Below are 24,233 nucleotides of genomic sequence, written 5' to 3'. Positions count from 1 at the left end.
ATTTTCAGGAAGATAATTAAATAACTAATATCTATGAAGCAACAGTTTTCATTTATTGAAAAATGCTGACATTGTAGAATTCTTTCCATATACCAATTCATGAGATAACTAAGCTGTAACTTTAATGCTGCCATTAATTTTGCATTGCTAGATCGCCTTCTCCACATCAAAATGTAAAGAAATACATAATATTAACAATGTTAATCATAATAACTCACTTTCTTCACACTAAACGATGGCGCCAAAAGTGTCCCTTTGAGCCTCCTGCCGGTGATTTTGTGAACGAGTCTCACGTGTGAGTATTTAAAGTTTTACCGGTCATTCTGGTTGGATACCTACTGTTTGTGCTCGACCTGGCATTTCAGTTACAGTTATGGCTATGAAACTGTACTGATATTAAAACATGCAGTTCTATGGTTGAATCAACCAACAAACAACCACTTTGTTAAGCTATAATCAAGAGCAAATAAGCAATAGGCCATTTGTGATTACGGCACAAGTATTTTTAAAAATCAATGAGCAATTTCAAGCTGATATTTTAGAACTAAACCTAACTAGAAAACAATTATATTGGCTATAGAAATGACTTCATAAGGTTTTATTAATTTCCATAACTTTTCCAGGCCTAAAAAAATAAATAAATAAATAAAAATAAAAAAATCACAATTTTAAAATCCCTGATGATATTTGCAGGTTTTTCATTTCCATGTGAAACTTACAGGGAAAATGGGACTTTCAGATTCCCATACAGTATAATGGTGTTTTACTTGTGTTTTTTTGAGTGAATGTTTTAAATGTTTTGGTCGTAACCGGCTCTGTGATTTTCAATGATTCAATAAGTCACTCTTAATACATAAAATACACCCATGTGTCGCAACATACTGGCGTAAAGATGTAATCTGCCAATATGGTCAATGAACAAATCTTTTTGATCAACAAATTCTAAAGACTCAAGTCACTGGGATGAATCAAAATCCCCACCACTATTTCCTTAACAGATCGAACAAACTGAGAAACCCAACAGACCTGTATTTTTGGAGTTGTCTGCTGAGAGCTGGCAGTAGTTTGAGTGGAGTCTCCAGTGCTGGCAACACCTTCCCGGCTGCCCTCAGCACCTTCATTTTGGCTTTTTGCTGTGCTACTACTCAGCCCCGAGGCTGTGGCCTCTGTATCTGTGGCACAGCTTGCCACTTCCAACTCAGTTTTCTCCCTATCTTTTGTAAGACCCTCCCCCTTGTCCTGTTCAGAGGAGGCATGACCATTAGCTCCTTGAGCCCCATTGGTCAATGTTGTGTCCCGGGAGGCATGTCCTTCCTCGTCTTCATCAGAGTCTATATGTAACATAGCATTGAGTCTAGTGTCTGTAGGGAAACTTGAGCGTAGTTTCGGAGACGCAGCCCCCAGCGGCCTGTCTCCGGGGCCCTTAGGGGCTTCAATGGCATCCAGGTAGTCATTAAGTGAGGCCTGGCGATGAGAGTGGCCCGGGGTCCCTTCGGCCGAGTCTGGAGCTCCGTCTCTCAAGAGCTGATCTTCATCAGGGTCCATCAAGCACTCATCTGTCCTAAAGGCATCACCGTGCATGGACCCTTCAGAACCAGTGGGCGAGGGGCCTCGGGTCATGCGAGAGACAGGATGCAACACCTCCTCATCGTCCGAAGGGCTCCCAGGGTCCCCGTTCACAGAGGATGCTCCTAGCAGAGAACCCATGACATCTGTGAAAGTTTGTGAAAGGATGAGAGGCGTCAAAGCAATAAGCCACTCGAGGCTATGCATTATTATTGTTAATGAAAACTCAAAGGAAATCTAAACAAAATATTTTGTTAACCTAAGAATAAAAACTAATATGATAAAAAAAATGAAACTAAAGAACAATACATGTTCATTACTCCAAAACTAGCTACAATAAAATAAAAATGACCTTAACAGATACACAGTTCATTATTCAATTTAAAACCGTGACAGCCCGCCTTCATTAAGCATGAAAATGACATTAGATTGCTGAATCATATCAGTTAGCCTAATAACTTTGTCAGCCCTAAAATACAAAAAATCTAAAACTAAAACAAAAACTACAGTGACAAGAAAAAGTATGTGAACCCTTTGGAATTACCTGCATTTATGTATAAATTTGTCTTAAAATCTGGCTTGATCTTCATCTATGTTATAATAATGAACAAACACAATCTGTTTTAACTAATAACACATAAATTATTGTATTGTCTTTTTACATATTGAAAACATCATTCAAACTTCCACAGTGTAGGTTGGAAAAAGTATGTGAACCCCTAGGCTAATGACGTTAACAAAAGCTAATTAAAGTCAGGAGTTGGCAAACCTGGCATCCAATTAATGAAACGAGATTGGAGGTGTGGGTTAGAGATACTTTTACTTATAAAAAGCATTCAAAAATTTTGAGTTTGATATTCACAAGAAGCATCTGCTGACGTGGACCATGCCTCGCAAAGAAAGAGATCTCAGAAGACCTACGATCAAAAGCTGGAAAGGCTTACAGAGTTATCTCTAAGAACTTAGACATTCATCTGTCCACATTTAGATAAACTGTCTCTAAATGGAGATGATTTAGTACTGTGGATACTCTTTCTAGAAGTGGCCATCCAGCCAAGATGACTCAAAGGGCACATCACAGAATGATTAATGAGGTAAAAAAGAGCCCAAGAGTGACAGCTAAAGATTTGAAGCAATCAGTGGAACTAGTTAACATTACTCTTCATGAGTCAGGCTTGGTATCCATGGCAGGACACCATGAAGGGAGCCGTTGCTTTCCAACAAAAACATTGCTGCGTGGCTGAAGTTTGCCAAAGACCACCTTGACACTCCCGACACTACTAGGAAAATGTTTTTTGGACTGAGGAAACTAAGGTTGAATCATTTTGGAAGAATATGCAGCACTACGTATGGCATAAAAAGGGCACAGCATACCAACGAGTAAACATCATCCCAACGGTGAAGTACGGTGGATGGAGCATCATGTTTGGGGCTGCTTTGCTGCTTCAGGGCCTGGACCGCTTGCCATCATCGGGGGAAAAATGAATTCCCAAGTTTATCAAGATATCCTACAGGATAATGTCAGGGTGGCAGTGCGCCAGCTGAAGCTCAGTAAAAGTTGGGTGATGCAGCAGAACAATGACCCTAAACATTGAAGTAAATCCACTACAGAACAGCTTTAAAAAAAAGAAGATCCAACTTTTGGGGTGACCCAGTCAGAGCCCAGACCTTAACCCAATAGAGATGCTGGGGAATGACCTTAACAGAGCCGTTCACACCAGACATCTTAAGAATATGGCTGAGCTGAAGCAGTTCTGTAAAGAAGAATTGTCCAAAATTCCTTCTGAGGTTGTGCAGGTCTAATCCGCAGCTACAGGAAATGCTTGGTTGAGGTTATTGCTGTCAAAGGAGGATCGACCAGTTATTAAATCCAAGGGTTCACTTACATTTCCACAGCACTGTAAATGGGATGTGTTAAATAAAGACATGACAGATTATAATTGTTTGTGTGTTGTTAGTTTAAGCACATTGTTTGTCTATACTTGTGACTTGAAGATGAGATCACATTTTTTGACCAATTAATGCAGAAAACCAGCTAATTCCAAAATGTTCACATACTTTATCTTGTCACTGTAAATACACTGAAGCTAAATTTTGATTAAACTAAAAAATTATAAACTAAATGAAAACATTTATGATAACTGAATAATCTAAATTATCTAAATAATCTTATTAAACATGAAAATACCACTAAACTGCATAACACTGAACAGCCATTAGAAATTAACCCAGTTATCCATATTTTAATGATATTATTTAATGTAATATATTTGGCAGCTAAAATACTAAATCTAAAACTAAAATAAAGTATACTGATACAAAAAATAAAATAAACTCACATTAAAAGTCACAGAGTTAAAACTAACGAAAACTAAAGTAAATTGAAATAAAAAAAACAATATACCTGTAGAAATAATATTCAAATAAAATAATGTAGAAATAAAAAAAAAAATCAAAACTAAAATAGCCAGGGGCCTGGGTAGCTCAGCAAGTAAAGACGCTGACTACCACACCTGGAGTCGCAAGTTCAAATCCAGGGCATGCCGAGTGACTCCAGTCAGGCTTCCTAAGCAACCAATTGGCCCGGCTGCTAGGGTGGGTAGAGTCATATGGGGTAACCTCATAATGTGGTTCTCGCTCTCGGTGGGGCGCGTGCTGAGTTGTGCGTGGATGCCGCAGGGAATAGCTTGAGCCTCCACACGCGCTAGGTCTCCGCGGTAACACGCTCAACAAGCCACGTGATAAGATGCGTGGATTGGCTGTCTCAGATGCGGAGGCAACTGAGATTCGTCCTCCGCCACAAGGATTGAGGCGAGTCAATACGCCACAACGAGGACCTAGAGCGCATTGTGAATTGGGCATTCCAAATTGGGGAGAAAATGGGAGAAATCCAAAAAATAAAATAAAATAGCCATGACTCATGGCCAGGCGTTTTAGGGATATACTGTATGGACATGCAATCCTAAATATTTTAATTTAATTAGGTAGGTTTAGCTGACATCGATCACAAACTTTTCTTAGCCTATGGCGATGCAAAAAAAGTTGATCACACTATATGACCTACTTAAAGTCACTAATTAACTAGTCGTTTGACTAGACTAGTTGATCATCTTGGCCAATCACTTTTGCATGGTCTAACCTGGGTTTAGGCATGCTTTAAATTTGAAGCAGACCTCCATTACTCCATTAACTTTGAAAAAATAACTAATGGCCTTGAGTGGATTAATGCTTTTATAAAACAGATGTGATAACAATATGGAAAACGGCAAAGTTTAATAAATAATTATTATAATAAATAAAAAACGGTTCGAATGGGGGTCATCCAATCACATTTCAGAGTTGGACATTTCTGTTTTATAAATGGATATTATCAAGATGGAACTGTATAAAATAACTGTAAGACTTTTAAAGGAAATATATAATACATACTTCAACCTACAACGTTTAACCTAAAACAGCGACTTAAAACTCTGTGTTTATGACGAGACGAAACCAAAGTGAGATGCTCCACAAAAGCGTCCGTCGGACCCATCTGTACATCGCCGCATCTTTAGAAAAGCCCTTCTAATAAGTCAACTCGTACAGATTGACGAATTCAATTGTGTAAAATTGATTGCTGTGAACTGCAGTCCAATGAAAGGCTTATGTTCAACAATTTGAAAATAAACAATATAATGTGCTGCCTTCTAACATCACTTTTTAAATTGTTTAATCAATGATGTACTTGTCTGCCACAATAATGTAATTATTATATTATAAAATAATATAAATATGTATTATTATTTAATCAATATATATATATTGATTATTTTTATTTAGGGGCCTTTCTCAACAAATATTAATAATATATGCAATTAATTATGATTAATTTGATTAAATAACTGGTGTACTATGTTATTAATTCAACTGAACTGATTGACAGCCCTATATTAATAAACTTACACACACAAATTCTTACCTTCATGTCCATTGGAGGTGATCTCCACCCTGAAGTGCAGCTGCCCGCTCACGTGTTCCGTTGGCAAACGACGACAAAGTGTGTAGCTTACATGTTGATTCCTATATCCCACAGACAGTCACAGAAAAATGTGTTTACATTTTTACTGGAAAATACTGGATACTGAGAGGCATATTGTAATAGTGAAATACTGACCCTGCTGCATGTCTCTCCAGCAGTCTTTGCACTGGTAATATCAGCTGACCTAAAAAGCGTTTGATGATCGGACGACTTTTGGCAAATTTGTCCTTGACCTCAATTTCCAAAACGTCCGTCATCAATGCAACAAAAGTGTACTTCTGCAAGGGAACAGAAAGAGAAATATGAAAATTAAGATAAAGGGAAATGAATAACTACCCATGACACGAGTGTTCATTTTTATGATGCTGACTGGTCATTACCATTCTTAAAGTTGACTTTTTACTTTACAGTTGACTATGACAGTCATGGCTATATATCTCTGTACCAAATTGAACAAATTATTTTGTAAGCTGTTCATACAGTAGACGAACACTTAAATTCAGGTACATTCATTTAGCAACATGCAATTCACTAACTGAGTTCACTAAAAGGATGGTTCTGCTTGAAAATCTTGGGTTAAGTGCGTTGTTCAAGAGCACCCCTACTTAGCTACCTCTCATTAACTTCTTAGCTAATTACAATAGACAAACTGCAGACACATTACATCAAGAGGTTAAGTACACATAATTAAGTGCTCCAGTCAAACCTCCAGTCTTTGAGTGACCAACACAGATCCTTAAAGCTGCACTATGGAACTTTGAGCTCTCTAGTGACATCTGTGGTTGAAGCCTAAAATTGTAACTTGAGGAGGAACATTTTACGCAAGTTATGTTTCGGCACTGCTCTCTTCTCATGGTTTGAGGTTACCTGCTTGCCTGTGATCACTCTGAGATCTTCACCTGCAGAGGTGGATTTATAATGTGCTACTTTCATGTTGATAGTATGTTATTCGTTTAAACATTTATAATGAGATATTGCTTTGAGGAAGATAAACAACCCAACAACAATTTGTTTTTACATATTTTGTTATGATTATTTAAGTGTTTTATTCACTACACATATACATACAGTCATTAAGCAGATGCTTTTATCCAAAGCGACTAACAAATGTGGAACATAGCAAGCAATTTGTCATACAATAGTCAACAATATCTGCAGTATCGCACTTCCAAGTTCTCAATGTGGCTGGAGTAGTATAGAAGCTAGCGTAGAACAAAGAGACAGACCTTTTTTTTTTTTAATTGTCAAATAGTAAGTGCAATTAGTGAGGATTGATTAAGAGCTCTTGTTTGTCAGGAAGGGCATTCGGCGTAAAACCTATGCCAAGTCAAATATGCGGATCACGGATGGTTCGCTGTTGCAACCTCTAACGGGAGCAGCCGAAGGTTAAGAGCTCTTGTTTATGTGCTCTTGGAACAGTCCGTGTTTTCAGCTGGTTCTTGAGTGTGGAGGTTGGAAACTCTTTCCACCACAGAGAAACAGTGAATGATTTTTAAATAGACTTTGTGCCTCAATGAAACAGGACCACCAGGTGCTGCTCATTCATTCACCGCAGTGAATGAGTTGGGACATAGACCTGGAGTAGTGAACTGAAATAAGAGGGTACTGTTCCACAGGACAGTCAAAGCCTTGAAATTGATGCGGGCAGCAACAGGTAACCAGTGGAGTGAAATCAAGAGTGCCGTAAGCTCTCTTTGGATGATTGAATACCAGATGTGCTGCTGCGTTCTGGACCATCTGTAGTGTCTTAATCGTGCTAGCTGGAAGGCCGGCCAACAAAGCTTTACAGTAGTCCAGTCTTGAAATGACCAGAGCTTGGACCAGGAGCTGTGCAGCATATTCAGAGAGGAAAGGTCTCATTGTCCTGATGTTGTAAAGCACAATCCTGCAAGACCGGGCAGTTGATGAGATGTGGGCAGTGACGTTAAGCTTGTCTAGCACCTCTCCCAGGTTCCAAGCTGTCCTGGTTGGCGTTAGTCTAGTTGATCCAAGATGAATAGTGATGTTGTGGTCAACAGACGGGTTGGCTGGGATCACGGGAACTTCTGTCTTGACCAGGTTGAGCTGAAGGTGATGTTCCTTCATCCAGGCCAAAATCTTAGAGAGGCAGGCAAAGATACGAGCAAAGACGTTGGGATTATCAAACTGGAACAACAGGTAGAGCTGCATATCATCTGCTTAGCAGTGGTAGGGAAGCCATGTGCCTTAATTTTTGGTCCAAGTGATGTAGTGTAAATCGAGAAGAGGAGGGGTCCAAGCAAATCCCTGAGGAACACCAGTAGTCAGCTGGCATCACTTTGACACCTCTTCTCTCCAGGTGATCTTGAAGGATCTGCCTGTGAGGAATGACTCAAACCATCTAAGTGCCATTCCTGTGAGGCCCAGATCAGAGAGATTGGACAGGAGAATCTGGTGGTTCACTGTGTCAAAAGCAGCAGACAAGTCAAGGAGGACAAGGACAGATGATCTAGAGTTAGCTCTCGCCAGTCGGGGGTTTCAGCTACTGACAAGAGGGCAGTCTCCTTCAAGTGCTCTTTTATGAAGCCAGACTGATGTCTGTTGAGTAGGTTGTTCTGTCAAATAAAAGCAATCAACTCGTTGAATTCAATTCTCTTACGAGTTTTAGTTAGGAAAGGTAGGAGAGAGACCGATCTGTAGTTATCGACTACTGTGGGGTTATGTGTTGGTTTTTTATTATTGGGGTTCCTTAAGCCTGCTAGAATGTGTTGGGAAAATTTCCAGTTGTAAGTGATGTGTGTGAGTGCGGGTAAGATCGATGGAGAGGCACCTTGCAGAAGATGGGAGGGGAAAAGGACAGGTGGTAGGACGGTTAGAAAGAAGAACTTTGGATATTTCAGTCACAGAAAGAGAAGAGAGGCAAACAGAAGATGGGATGTGGGAAGAGAGCAGTTGTGGGTGTATGGTGTAGAGAACTGGCTGTTGATGCTTGCTACTTTGTCAGTAAACAAATGTGGCAAAATCGTCAGCAGTCAGAGAAGTAGTGGGAGGAGGTGGCGGAGGATAGAGAAGAGAAAGTTGAAAACAGTTTTAATCTTATTCTGGTAATAATTAATCATAGCAGCAGAAACACTAGAGGAAACAGAGGAGAGAAGAGATTGATACTCGCTCAGGTCAGCAGGGTCTTTAAAGTTTGAATTGTTTGTTTTGTACAACACATATCAGGCTGTCGGTTCCTGTAGCTCAACTGGTAGAGCATGGTGCTAGCAATGACAAGATCATGTGTTCGATTCACAGGGAACACACAAAGTGACAAAATTATAACTGATGAGCCAAAATATTATGACCACTCACAGGTGAAGCGAATAATGTTGATCATCTCCTAATAAGGTCACATGTCAAGGTCTGGGTACTGCAGATTATATGGTAAGCAAACAATCAGTTCTCGTAGTCAACATGTTGAACACAGGAGAAATGGGCAGAAGTAAAGCCCTGAGTAACTTTGACAAGGGCCAAATTGTTACAGCCAGACGACTGGGTCAGAGCATCTCTGAAACGGCAAGGCTTGTGGGGTGCTCCCGGTCAGCAGCAGTGAGTACCTACTGACAGTGGTCCGAGGAGGGACAAACAACAAACCGACGACAGGGTTTTGGGCGCCCAAGGCTTGTTGATGTGCGAGGACAACAAAGGCTATCCTGTCTGGTCCGAACCGACAGAAGGTCTAAAGTGGCACAAGTCACAGAAAATTTTAATGATGGTTACGGGAGGAATGTGTCACAACACACAGTGCATTGCACCCTGCTGCTTATGGGGCTGCGCAGCTGCTGACCTGTCAGAGTGCCCATGATGACCCCTGTCCACCGCCGAAAGTGTCTACAATGGGCACGCGAGTGTCGGAACTGGACCTTGGAGCAGTGGAAGAAGGTTGCCTGCTCCGATGAGTCCCGTTTTCCTTTACATCACATGGAAGGCCGTTTACGTGTGCGCCGTTTACCTGGGGAAGTGAAGGCACCAGGAAAACGACTGTTGGAAAACGACAAGCCGGCAAAGGGTAACCCTGGGTCCAGCCATTCACTTAGACGTCAGTTTGACATGTGCCACCTGCCTAAACATCGTTGCAGACAAGGTACACCCCTTCATGGCAATGGTATTTCCTGGCCTCTTTCAGCTTTTCGGTTTGAGGAACATGATGAAGAGCTCAAGGTGTAGGCCTCCAAATTCCCCAGATCTCAATCCGATTGAGGATCTGTGGGATGTGCTGGACAAACCAGTCTGATCCAAGGGGGTTCCACCTCGCAGCTTACAAGACTTGAAGGATCTGCTGCTAATGAACTGGTGCCAGATACCATTGGACACCTTCAGGGGTCTTGTAGAGTAGGGTTGCAGCGGTATACCAGTTTCACGGTATACCATGGTATGAAAATTGACTGTTATAATACCATGACATTTGCTTATCTTTGGTATTGAGAAAAAAAATGCAACCGGACGAAGAATCTCACCTGTGCATGTGCATCTCCTTTCCTCCTCGACTGCCTGTCAGACTCGTCAACTTGCACCACACACACACGTGCAGCGGAGAAAATGTCAGAGAGAAGTGAGGGGGTCTGACATAAGTGAGTGTGTGTGTGAGTTAAATCAGTGTTTCTCAACTGGTGGGTCGCAGTTCTATTCGGACTGGTTCGCGGACAGCAGGGAAAGAACAGTGATATGGTTCTCTCATTGAAGATACACTATATGGCCAAAAGTTTGTGGACGCCCCGTTCTAATTAATGAATTTGGTTACTCCATTAAATCCAGTAAAGAAAAATCTTAATGTTTCTTTATGTAATGGTTTGGGCTTTGTATGCTTCCAAATTTGTGGCAGCTGTTTAGGGATAGCCCTTTTCTGTTCCAGCATGACAATGCCCCTGTGAACAAAGTGAGGTCCATAAAGAAATGGTTTACTGTGTCTGGTATGGAAGAAATTGACTGGCCTGCACAAAGCCCAGACCTGAACCCCACTGATCACTTTTGGGGTGAACTGGAACAGCAACTGTAAGTCAGGGCCCATCGACCAGCATCAGTTCCTGACCTCACTGATAGCCTTGTGTCTGAATTAGAGCAAATCCCTGCAGCCATGTTCCTACATACAGTATAGTGGAAAGCCTTCCCAAAAGAGTGGAAGCTGTTATTACAGCAAAGAAGGAAAATTATGCCTAAGGTTTTGAAATCAAATGTTCATCAAGCACATATGGTGTCCACAAACTTTTGACCATATAGTGTATTTCGGCAGCCGCCCAAGTGATAGCCTATTTAGGGCTGCCGAGGCAGATTTAATGATAATCTAGAAATAAGCTAAAGGCTTCTCATCTGCACTTTCACACGAGTGTAACGGAACCAGCTCGCGCTAATGATCTGCTCTGATCTCTGGCGCGTGCGTGCAACAACCGGGCTTCCCTCGATATTGCAGAACGCAGACCTCAAAACTGATGAGACCAATTTCAATTCTAGTGAGACTTTTCTAGTTTCAAGCATTACGGAGGAAGTCAAGTCAAATCTCTCAAACAGTAGGCATGACATGTCAAACAGCACTAAGGAGGAAAAGAGCAACACTGTGCTGTGCGCTAAATTTTTTTCATTATACATCACCTTTACAAAATTGTTTCACGATTTTACATGAGTAAAAGTAACTGTTATATTTTGACAAAATGTTATAGTTTCATATGAAATAATCTAAAGGTAGAATCTATTAGACCTCATTTTATATCAACAGTGGCAGTTGAAGTTAAAGTTTTAAGATGTGTTTCAGCTAGTATTTATTTTTTCACAAATACTATAATTTGTTTTGATTATTATTATTATTATTTAAGACTAGCTACACTGACCTAACCATGGTAATGAGGAGCCTTTCCTCTTTTGTAATATGTATGTTCTGTTTGAATTATGTTTGAAATTAGGAAACAAACAGGATAATAATGGGCTCATATAAGTAAATATGCTCTTACATTTTTAAAAGAGTGGAGAGAAAACTTCCTGTCGCTTTCGTTGTTGACGCCAACAACAAAAATAATGTGGTACGCAGAGGACCAACAGCATATTAGGCAGGTGGTCATAATGTTTTGGCTCATTGGTGTATACCTTGAATGCACTGTAAGTCATTTTGGATAAAAGCATCTGCCAAATGCATAAATGTAAATGTATATCACTGTAAGGTGAAACTCTTGATATGGCTGATATACATCAAAGAAACTGTATTTATATATACAATTTACAGCCTCAGTGGACAATGAAAATGAAACGTGATACTACAACTGTGACTGACTGAACAGCCATAGTTTCCCCAGCCTGTACACACACGACACAGTAGCCGGTCCTTTTCTGTTCTTATGTAAACACACAAGGACAAATGATGTAAGCTTGCGATTTCACTCCAAATCCGATAGCTCAAAATAAAAATCATTATTGAAGGCTTACCGTAGTGTAACGGGGTAAGACAAGGGCAGGGTTTTGAACACAGACTTTTTACGTACTCTGTTGACTGTAACTATAGAAATCTTATGTAGTGGAGCTTTAATGTAGAGCTTTTTTTTTTTTTACTTTCCACCATTTTTGCTTTCAACATAGCCTGACATGCATAGATAATAATTCATTCATATATATGTACGGTATGTTAATGACCTCTCCGTGCCACACAGGGTTGGTTGTGTTGGATATGATGGAGGTTCGTCTCTCTTGGCCGTGGTGGGTAAATGCTGGAAAGCTGTTCCTCTTGCCTGGCTGAATGCTCATCTTTAGATAGGGGTCAGGATTAAAAAACATGCCCTTCTTCAAGCCCTGAGCCCTGATATCTGTAAACACACACACATAATGTGAGATCCCATAAAAAATAGTGGGGTTAGAGGCAATGGAAACAAACCTATGAAATGTTGCATGCATTTGTAAGTCTTTACCACAAGAGGGCAGATTAATAGCAGAGTTTTAATAAGGTTGAAAACACTTGATAGTCTTTTCGCCCTTACTGTAGATGTGAGATTGTACATTTATAATTTATAAAATGAATAGCTAAAAATATGATTGGATTAGCCACGTTTTAAGCCACTGTAAAATAAACACACTGTAACGGTACATTATATGAATTCAATATTTATAGCTAGTCCACATATCTACAATATCATCCACTTATGAGCTAATAAACAATATTACTAGTTTGATGTGGTTATTATTATTGTTATTACTATTATTATTATTAAGAAAAATAACAGTCTCTTGATGTCTGTTTTCATATTGTTGTTTTGTAAAAGGCACTCGAGCCTGTGTGCTACAGTGATTTGGTCACTGCTAAGCAGGTTTAGAGCAACACATACAATTGCTGACTTGCACAAAACGGGGGCAGCAGGGGCACTTTCGTTCACAAATCTAAAGGTGCCCTTTTGGTCTCCAGAATTAAATTAAAATAGTTCAATAAAACAAAATTAAAATCTCGTCATAATCTCACAATAACATTAATAATGTGTTATGAGATTTCTTTGTAAATCGTGGCCGTATTAAAGGAAATCAAGCGGGGGTGCCTTTAAGCGCGCTACAGCAGATCGGGGAAGGATACCAATTGCAAGTGATCCTCCCTATGCCCTGCAGACCCCTTGAAGGGGGTACTCTGAAGGAATGGCATTACTGTATGAATGTACCCTTCGCTAACAGTCTTGTGGAAGGGCCCTCCGGGAAAAGATTCATTTTCTCACTTTCGTTTTGACCGAGCTTTCGAGTGGCATCCCGTCCTGCTGGACTGCCCTTCAAGAAAGTAAAAAATGCAGTTTTGAATTCACCCCAGAGCATCAAAGTGCTGTTACCCCAGACGAGTAACAGGTCAGATAAAAAGTCCACTCCATTTATTGTGCTGTAAGTTCATCAAAAGAATAATACTCGATTGCTACTGCAATTCCACCATCACGTACCACTAGTGTAGACAGATTTATTCATTATAATGGGAGTGGTCGTGTCGCTTTCAGTGATATAAATTAAATTAGTCTTTTATAGAATATTGACATAAACAGAAGGAGCTGTCAGGTTCAGTTAAAGTCAGTTTGGTTTTGTTGAAACTAACAAGCCATTAGACTAATCAGAAAAATACCATTAGGCTACCACAATACCGCCGCTCCCTATACGCATATTACACAATCTGCGCAGGGCACCAACTCCCTAGGTGGGCACCATCATACCCTAGGGGGGCACCAGAAACTCCACCGGCTACCCTTCCTTGTATGTTATACATTATTCAAGGACACTGTAGCATTCGCGGAACACAGTCGATTGCCTCGCTCTCGCACTTTTTCACCACGCCCCGTGCTCGGACTTTCTAATCGCGCCTTTGCACCATGCACCACGTTACCAGGGTAATGCCATGGTACTGAATGATTGATCATGTTCATATTTCATGATGCTGTCACGGTACTCCACAGTACTTTAAAAAATACCATGATTTTACTATGACACATGTCAAAAACATGGGGTTATCACAGACCATATCTGAAAATACATAAATAAACAAGTGTAAAACCATGGTGCTTTTTGTGATAAATATAACAGAATAGGCTATTATTTGTGATAAAGGAAAAATAATTGAATTCTGTACAGTATATATATATATATATATATATATATATACAGACACACACACACACAAGAAAATGGTTAAATACTCAAAATGCAAAGAAATTTGTTAAGTATTTATAATTATGGGGGCCTGGGTAGCTCAGCAAGTAAAGACGCTGACTATCACACCTGGAGTCACAAGTTCGAATCCAGGGTGTGCTGAGTGAATCCAGTCAGGCTTCCTAAGTAACTAGTTGGCCCAGTTGCTAGGGTGGGTAGAGTCACGTTGGGTTAACCTCCTCGTGGTCACTATAATGTGGCTCTTGCTCTCAGTGGGGCGCGTGGTGAGTTGTGCGTGGATGCCGTGGAGAATAGCGTGAAGCCTCCACACTTGCTAGGTCTCCGTGGTAACACGCCCAACAAGCCACGTGATAAAATGTAAGGATTGACGGTCTCAGACGCGGAGGCAACTGAGATTCGTCCTCCGCCACCCGGATGGAGGCGAGTCACTACGCCACCACGAGGACTTAGAGCGCATTGGGAATTGAGCATGCCAAATTGGGGAGAAAAAGGGGAGAAAATCCAAAAAGAAAAAAGTATTTATAATTAGTACTCATTAAAAAAAATAAAAAAATAAAAATCAGTGCCATTTTTATCCTTCCGCCCCTGTCCCTGCTAAGGTCTGTGACCGTCACTGTTTACCACGGTAAAGTCACTGTATAACACAGCCTTTCATGGTCTATTTCTTTAAAAATATATATATATCTTCAGTCTCGTCTGCTAGGATAAAAGTAAATATCTCTCAAACATACCTGATAATGTAAAGCTGACCAATTTCCTGCAGTGTTCTGTGACAGACTGGCCGTCCACCTGCCCTTCTGCTCCCACCTGTAGAGGGCACCATAATGGATAATTACACACTTCAGTAAATAATGAAAAGGCCCAAACAAAATTAATATCCCTTTAAGAAATATATGAAATGTTATTGGTTTCAGAACTAAAGCAAATGGCAGGTGAAAAAAATGGACAATGTCAAAAAATATTTGTTGATTTTAAAAACAATAATGCTGAGGAGTCACTTTAGTTCCACTGGTTTAAAATAATAAAATACTAACATAATTAATGAAAGTGATAGGATTGATAAAGCGAGACTGAAAGCCAGAGAAACCTCTATCTGAATTACAATAACATATAAATGAAACTCTACAGACATTATTAATTTAAAGGTGCACTCAGTAATTTTGAAACATATGTATAAAATAATGAGCACTTACATGAGATTAAGACTCCAGTCTTATCAGTAACCTTATAAAAGCTGTTTTATTCTAGATATATACACTGATCTGCCACAACATTAAAGCAACCTGCCTAATGTTGTGTAGGTACCCCTCGTGCCACCAAAACCACGCTAACCAGCATCTCAGAATAGTCATCCATGCGATTATCTAATCAGCCAATCGTGTGGCAGAAGTGCAGTGCATAAAATCATGAAGATACGGGTCAGGGACTGACCGAATGGGGAAAAAATTTGATTTCGACAGTGGTATGATTGTTGGTGCCAGATGTGCTGGTTTGAGTATTTCTGTAACTGCTGATCTCCTGGGATTTTCACACACAACAGTCTGTAGAATTTACTCATAATGGTGCCAAAACCAAAACACATCCAGTGAGCGGCAGTTCTGTGGATGGAAATGCCTTGTTGGTGAGAGAGGTCAACAGAGAATGGCCAGACTGGTTCGAATTGACAAAGTCTATGGTAACTCAGATAACCACTCTGTACAATTGTGGTGAGAAGAATAGCATCTCAGAATGCTATTGGCGGTTGGGTTGGCACTGTTTTGGCGGCATGAGGGGGACCTATACAATATTAGGCAGGTGTTTTGTTTTTTTGGGGGGATTTTTCCCCTTTTTCACCCAATTTGGAATGCCCAATTCCCAATGCGCTTTTAAGTCCTCGTGGTCGCGTTGTGATTCGCCTCAATCCGGGTGGCGGAGGACGAATCCCAGCTGCCACGCATCTTATCACGTGGCTTGTTGAGCGCATTGCCACGGAGACATAGCGCGTGTGGAGGCTTCACGCCATCCACCGCAGCATCCACGCTAAACTCACCACGCGCCCCACCGAGAACGAACCACATTATAGCGACCACGAGGAAATTACCCCATGTGACTCTACCCTCCCTAGCAACCGGGCCAATTTGGTTGCTTAGGAGACCTGGCTGGAGTCGAACTAGTGAACTCCAGGGTTGGTAGCCAGCATCTTTTACCACTGAGCTACCAATGTTGTGGCTGATCGTGTATATAAATCTTTAAAATCATTCATATCAAATTCATTTGTGTCACAAAAACGTTTTTACCAAAATACCATAGTTACTACAGTTACAGTATATTTATTCGGAATGTCTATTTACACTAAGTGCAAATAACCCATCTTGTTGGCAGAGGCTGTTTACACTAACTCCACCCACCACTGCTCAGACCAAACTTAAGACAGCCACGACAGATTTATTTGGGGTCAACTGCTGATCAAATGAAGGCGGGTATATTTGAATTTTTCACGATGGGGCAGAGACATTAAACTGGTTAACAGGTTAGCGTAGTGGATTAAGAGATTGGATAACTAAATGACTATTTGTGCTCCAATAGTCTGGTGAAAACACAGGATTTTATGACAAACTGCGCCCCCATGTGCAGCTGTAGTAGCTCTGGGTGTAATGACGGTACGTGTATGTGTTGTTACACTGGAGATCCGGGTTCGAATCCCACCCTTTGACATACTTTTTCCCATGTCTCTACTCTTAATATTTCCTATAATACTACTTGTAGTAATAAATAAAAGAGATTCTTCACAGTGATTTGGTCACAGTGAAGGTCGGGAAGTCGAGAGAAGGATTTGATCTGGATAAAATTAACCATGGTTTTACTGTATTTATATTGTAGTAACCATGTGTTTTGGTGGAAACTATATTGTTCTGATGCACTAACCATGGTTTTACTACAGTAACATGTTGTTAATAGTAGTTAATAGTAACCATGTTTAATGTTGTGGTTATTTTGATTTTACTAATAAAATACCATGGTGATACTATGGTTACTGTAGTAAAACCATAGTTAATTTTTGTAAGGTAGGGTCAGGGGTAGGGGTTGGTGTAGGGTGTCTGTGGGACAGGAGTATAAGAGTATCTGCCACTATTTGCACTTAGTGCAAAGAAGATGCTTTTTATTGCTTTTTACACTTAGTTAAAATAGCATCTATCGCTATTTGCAAAAATCCTCTGCCATATTTATTACAATAAAAACAACAAAAGCTCATCTAACTATGATATTAAGGCAGAAACTGTGGCTACCATGTAATATTTTTGTAAAAGAGGGGTGAGAGAGTTCAGACAGGAATCATTTGCTTGCGCAAGTTCATGGTCATGAATAATTCAGCTACATTATAATGTTCCTGCTTGTTAACATGGCAGTGTGTGATTTATGATTATAGAGCCTCATTCTGAGAAGAAAAAAAACACTAACATGATGATTTCTGAACGACTAAACTGAGATATTACGATACACATTTCCATACGCATCATGTCAATGTTGATGCACATTTAATTCACATTTAGCTAAATCATACTTGGCACTTGAAAAATGATATGAATCAACCATAAGATTTGATTAAGTTCTATTCAACCCTAGTTCCTTGATTTTTAGTCTTTTAACACAGCTTTTTGTGAGTTTACAGTGAGTCTCATGTCACAGAATGTGGAATGCGCCCTTTGCACTATGTTTTTGCGGTCAACCATGTGTCGTCAGCCAGTCTCAAAGCATATCAATGTGTGCTCTCTTCCTGTGCATTCCCTGCATGCCTGTGAACATGATACGTCTCTGTGGAGTTCACTTAAACTCTACCACATGATAATGGAGCTCATAGACAGACCGGCAAAGAAAAACCAAGGCACAAACACACATACACACACAGAGTTTATGTGAAACTTTAAGGCATGCAATGATTACAGTACATGCGCATGTGATGTAATTGTGCACCAATGATGTTATCAGTCACTGTATGCTGACATTTATAAAACAGATAATTCCAAATAAATTCTGATTCGATGAACCACGTTTCTATAGCACCAAAGCTGTTATAAAAATAGCTAATGTCTGCACACTTGTGTCATAATTTACTCACCTTCATATTAACCTAAACCAAACAATCTTTCTTATTCAAAAGAGATGATTTTATTTAGAGTTTTAATGCGCTGAATTCAGAGGAAATGTTCAGAGGAAGTGCTAATGAACATGCCACGGATATCAAGATTTTCACTGAAAACTTACTTTAGGGTTGTTTCTCAATCGTATGCCTTCAGAAGACTTGGAATATGATGCACAAATCACATGGACTACTTTTATGGTACTCTTGGGTCCTTTTTAAGCTTTAAATTTAGCCACTATCCACTGCCTTTTTTTTTTTTTTTTTTTAAAGATAAACTCTTATGTTCCGCATAAGAAAGTCTTCTGAGTAAATGATGTCAAAATTTTCATTTTTGGGTGAACTATCACTGTAATGCATTGTGTGGCAGCTGTAAACACCTTACAGTTAAGCTAATGAACTATATAACTTTGCAAAATATATATATTTTTTATTGTGATTCTTATGATTAATTCTTCAATAAAAATTGTAAGAACATCCTTTATTTTATTTATACCCTTTTCTCCCAATATGGAATGCCCAATTCCCACTACTAAGTAGGTCCTCATCTGAGTGGCGGGAGGACAAGTCTCAGTTGCCTCCGCTTTTGAGACCGTCAATCCGCGCATCTTATCACGTGGCTCGTTGTGCATGACACCGCGGAGACTCACAGCATATGGAGGCTCATGCTACTCTCCGCGATCCACGCACAACTTACCACGCGCCCCATTGAGAGCGAGAACCACTAAACGTGACCACGAGGAGGTTACCCCATGTGACTCTTCCCTCCCTAGCAACCGGGCCAATTTGGTTGCTTAGGAGACCTGGCTGGAGTCACTCAGCACACCCTGGATTCGAACTCGTGACTCCAGGGGAGGTAGTCAGCGTCAATACTCGCTGAGCTTTCCAGGCCCCCCAAGAACATTCTTTATTCATGATAAAAATCACTGTATTGCATGAACTCTTGTGGCTTATTGGTTAACATTCTTTTTTTTTGGAAAATCTAAATGGAGTCAATTTTGATTGATAATCTAATCCAAAGACTGTGAATATAATTACATTTTTTGTCCTTTTTATTTATAGTAGTAGAGAGAGAACAGAAAATGGTGATGGTGGTAGGGGAAAGGTTTTGAGCCAAGTTCAAACTTGAATCATCCACATGAGCACCACAGCTCAGTGTGTTGGAATACATGTGCTAACTGCTAGGACACATCATCAACATACTTTTAAAAGATTAAAAAAATTAATGGGAAAAGAAACAACAACAACAAAACAAAAAACACTATTATGAGAATGATGTTTAGGAATCTTGTATGATATTCATTTGCGAGAATCACATTCAAATCCATGATGGGGACAAAGATTCATTCCTACCACAAATCAAAGACATAGAAAGAACAGAGGGTACACATGCCCCCATTTTACCACAACAGCTACACTTCAAAGCCAGTACACACACATACACACACACACACACTTACTGTAACTCCAGGGTTTTTGACTGTGATGCAGGATGTTGTGGCTCTCAACGCTCCACTCACTCCATGGTAATATTTGAAACAGATTTTGGTCTCAGCTGAGAAAGGAGACACAAAAATACAAATAGAAGCACGATATAATTTGTGTTAGTCAAAAGTTGCTTTCCAAGACAGGTTAGTGCACGGTAGGGATGTCAGACAGGATGGGCCCTGATCATTTCGCCATCTGATTAATTTTCACAGGAGCAGGACACCATACCGGCACCTTATAACAGCTGCCGGTACATAAGAATAGCTGCTGATGATGAGGTATTAATGTGAACGGTTTGTATAATGGACAGGAAAAACAGAGTGTGCATTAGGCTTTGCAGTGTAAATGCAGCATTACAGACATGAGTTTTTTATGGATGAAAAATAATGTGAAACACATGCATATATACAACTAATCTGTATTATGGTTTTTGCCATTTAACAATCAGAAAAATTAGCAATTTTCAATTAAAATCCAACAGTAGAGAGTGCTACAAAAGTGGGTTGCTCTGTGGTCAAGGGTTCAGATCGGTCCAAAAAAGCAAAATAACCATGGCTCTCTTATTACATTAAAAAGCCTTTATTTTTCAATGTCTGTAAACAAATTCGGGAGAATAACATGTTTTGTCTACAGCAATGTGATAATAAAAGCTTTTTAATGTAATAAGAATAGCATGGTTATTTAGCTTTCTTAGAGCAATTTATATATATATATGTAGGTAGGTTACATAGCACTCTTCATGGGCATAGGATATGAGTGGTGGGAGCCCAGATCAATATTCTTTCAGGGGTCCCAGAATTCCCTAGCTATAGCCCTGAGTGAATCAACTGTGGTCATACTGTCTGAGACCAAGACATAAGAAACATCAAAGTATGATTTCTCTTACGCTCCATGAAATATGGCCCAGGCTCCAGCCTCCAGACGATCTGCCCCCTCTGAGTGCCATTCACGCCACGGTTCTTCGAATCCCAAACGTTAGCGGGACACGTCTCATCTGTTCAGACACAAAAGCTTGTAAATATTTGGTTTATACCTAAATAAATCATGAACAAAGGAAGAAAGGCCTCCACCACGAGTCAACAGTTCCCATTATATGCACATGGCTGCTGAACAGCCATTGATTGATTGATTGATTGATTGATTAATGGTGCTATGAGTACAGTTAAGACCATGCCACACCTTAGACACATTCTCGCAAGGGTGTTAAAGTATTTTCTACGGGTCGATAGAACAAATAGATGCCAAAATGTTTTTTTCCTGAGGATAACAAAACATGTTCTGAGTCAGTTTTTCCTGTTCTTTAACTTCTCAACTCCACATGGCCCTGATCAAGCAGAACTCCTACCAGCTCCCATCTGTTTGGCACACTCAAAGATCTCACTCCATACAGAAAGCAGCTATATACTGTAACTCAATATACTAACATGAATGTATAATAAACACAATATACTGATAGATACAGTAGATAGACTTCTTGTGATTATGTAATAAATGTTAAATAAACAAACATGCTACATATGATTAGTAATACACTTAACATGAAATTAAAATTGACACTATTTACTTTCTTAGTACAATTTATTTCTATTGGTGTTATTGTGTACAATTGATTGGTGCACTGGAAATGACGCCCAATAAAAACACTCTGCACACAAGTGATATAGATTGGGAGGTTGACTTATTAAAAGAATTAGTCTCCATAGGTTTAGTATTCATTGCAATTGGCATTAAATCTCTTAAACTCTCATCCTCCACAATATAAATCTGCCAGTAAACTGTGGCTATCAGATTTGTTACAGCAATCGTGAAGCTGCGTTCATGATTCGCGTCAGAGCATTAACGCCAGCGTCCAGCGCCGCTTTGAACTCCACGGGAAAAGCGGAGTGATAGTTAAGACTTGGTATGCTTCAGTGGTAATTAAAATGTGCTGAAAATACTTGATTTCTATCACAAGTCCCATCTGGGCTTGTTTTGTCCATCAAATAATAGCGCTAAGAGGTCCTAGACCTCTTAGCGCTTGTCAATGATTCCCTAAGGGGAGCGCTTTTGTGGTGTGTCCGTCACCACAATGACTCCGGGCGGACACATTACAAAGGTTCTGCCCTCCCAACAAGAGTTTATGCTGGTTTATGTTGCATTAACAGTAAATGTGTTAAGAAAAATTAATGTGTTAAACCTTTTTAATTAATCACATGTGATTATTGCATTAATTCCGACAGCTCTAATAATTTAATTCTAGGCTGTCATTAAAGGGTTAAACTTTCGATGCACTGAGTCATGTGACAAAACAACACGCCACTGATCTCAGCTGAGTTTGTCTTTGGGAGAAACGGCAACAAAACTACATCTGATACATCTGTTTTTACATTAAAAACTCCAGTTTCATCCGATATGCTATTTTAAAAATGTCATTGATTTATCGCGAAACGGCATGGTCATTTTCTTTAAAATATCGTATATTCACTGTGCATTATCACATTGAGAATCAATGGATGCATCCAAAAGCTGGAAAATTTTGCTTTCAGAGGCTTTATATAGAGTTATAATAAGGTGCATTTCAAACTGTTCTGAGACCAGTGCAGACAGACACTGAAGGTTAAGTCATTCCCTAATTAGAGAACAAGGGAGCATTCTATAGCAACCAAATGCTACAGGTCAAAAGTTCAGATTCAGGTTGCAGATGATGTTTGGACCACTCAACATGCTTGGCAGACATGGGCCAATGGTAATTAGAAAATAGTTTCAGAACATTTCCTGCAAAATTTGATTTTAACATGGCTGGAAGTGATTGGATGATGCTGGCCAATACTTTGAATAAGAATTACTAATGCTCATTTCTGATTTAATGTTTGTAATGTTTGAAAAACCTGAATAACCAACACTCCTGTGTAACATAATAAACAATTTGATTTGAAAAAATCTGACTTTCTATAGCATGGTATTATTTAATATTACACAACTTAGTCACACTGTCCACATTTGTGGACATCAATGTTTAGGAAAACTATTTGGTCTTTTTTGCATGTTTCTTAGAGGCTACTAGTTACAAAAGGGGAATGGAAAATGCACACAGCAGTCACGCTCGGGTCTCAGGAGGAGACAAATTGTTTGGTGTGGTGGAAATGATGCCACAACTGTGGAACGGTCAGAAATCATTTTCACACAATAAATATTTAAATATTGTTGTTTTTTTTTTGTTTTTTTCACTCTTTGTTTAGATTATCAGAGCTTTAAACATGTAATAATTTATATTTTTATAATGAATTTTCATAGTTTAATATTGAAAGGGTCTAGGACTAGAATTAACCCCTGGAACATGAAATTGCCCGAAGTTAAAGAAACACCCATAAATACAAACAGTAAGCTAATCTCTTTGATTTGTAAATCAAAATTTGATCACATGACTAATAAAGCATGTTTTAAGTTTGTATCTTTTTCTACCAGTTGCATATATTTCTATAGAGAAAATGCTTAAGAAATATCAAGTTTAATTAGTTGATGCTTAATGTATACAATTAATCTCCTTGATAGATGAGGATATCTAGGGGCAGGTAAAAAGAGGGCACAAATTAATTGATTGGCAGTGATTCAGAGCAGACAAACTGCATTCATGAGCACATTAGCTTTCATTTCCAGTCTGAGCCTGAATAATCAATACAGCCACACAAACCGGAGACCCAATGACCCACTGATGTGTTTCTCTCACTCTCTCCCTTCCACTCTGTGCTCCAGGACAAACAGTATCTGAACAAAAACAGTGAAAAACATATGATGACAAAACACCCAATTAAGCAATCAGTTCTATTAGGGAGAATTAAACCATGTCCTAACCAGTAGTGATGCGACAAGTTGCCTGCACAGACTGATCTTACAGAGAAATCGGAAACAATGGGTTGACTTCTCCTTAGCTGAAATCAGTCTATGCTAACTGAAATTCGAAACACTGCCCCCAGTGGCCAAAGCTGTAACTGTTGTTGAATGTATGGGCACGAGTGAGCTTTATTTTCCAGGTGAAATGTCCACGGAGGAGTGACAAAAGCGAGTTGTGAACGAGTTTTTTTCAGCTGTACGGGATGTAATACACTGAAGAGGAATGCATATTTTATAAACTGAATCCCCAACCTAAACCCCAAACCTAAACCTATCCATCAGTGAAGTAAAAATGTAATGTTAGAGCGAAAAACGCAAACTCCGAATTGCATTTGTCACTGATTATGCGAGCGCGATTACTTCCTGATTTCAACACGGGATCTGAACCTGGGTCTCCCACGCCAGGGTCGCGCCACACGCTTGAGCTGACGCAAAAATATCTTATGGGAGATAGCACTTGTGGGTGACTCAGCATAATGTGTTTGATCCTAGGGTCTCTTGAAACAACATGCCAACTTCTCGTGTGATTATGTTGGCAGCAACAAGTAATTTGTCTGTCCACTCTAG

General features: G+C 39.7%; 1 protein-coding gene across 2 annotated transcripts in view; it reads right to left on the bottom strand.

The window, feature by feature from the left end:
• The window catches only part of hecw2b (HECT, C2 and WW domain containing E3 ubiquitin protein ligase 2b), a 94,334-nt gene that overhangs the window by 35,652 nt on the left and 34,449 nt on the right, over positions 1-24,233 (bottom strand). For both annotated transcript variants that reach the window (XM_051702767.1, XM_051702769.1), the window contains exons 3-9: positions 20,683-20,790; positions 19,769-19,863; positions 14,923-14,998; positions 12,200-12,369; positions 5,720-5,862; positions 5,525-5,625; positions 1,027-1,712 (exon numbers count right to left, since the gene is read on the bottom strand). In XM_051702767.1, the coding sequence (XP_051558727.1) occupies positions 1,027-1,712; positions 5,525-5,625; positions 5,720-5,862; positions 12,200-12,369; positions 14,923-14,998; positions 19,769-19,863; positions 20,683-20,790 (1,379 nt within the window). The remainder of the gene's footprint in view (positions 1-1,026; positions 1,713-5,524; positions 5,626-5,719; positions 5,863-12,199; positions 12,370-14,922; positions 14,999-19,768; positions 19,864-20,682; positions 20,791-24,233) is intronic.

Source organism: Myxocyprinus asiaticus, chromosome 7 (genome assembly GCF_019703515.2).
Source record: "Myxocyprinus asiaticus isolate MX2 ecotype Aquarium Trade chromosome 7, UBuf_Myxa_2, whole genome shotgun sequence".
NCBI lineage: Eukaryota > Metazoa > Chordata > Actinopteri > Cypriniformes > Catostomidae > Myxocyprinus > Myxocyprinus asiaticus.
Note: the sequence above shows the minus strand (reverse complement) of the source record. Positions and strands in the feature narration are given on the sequence as shown.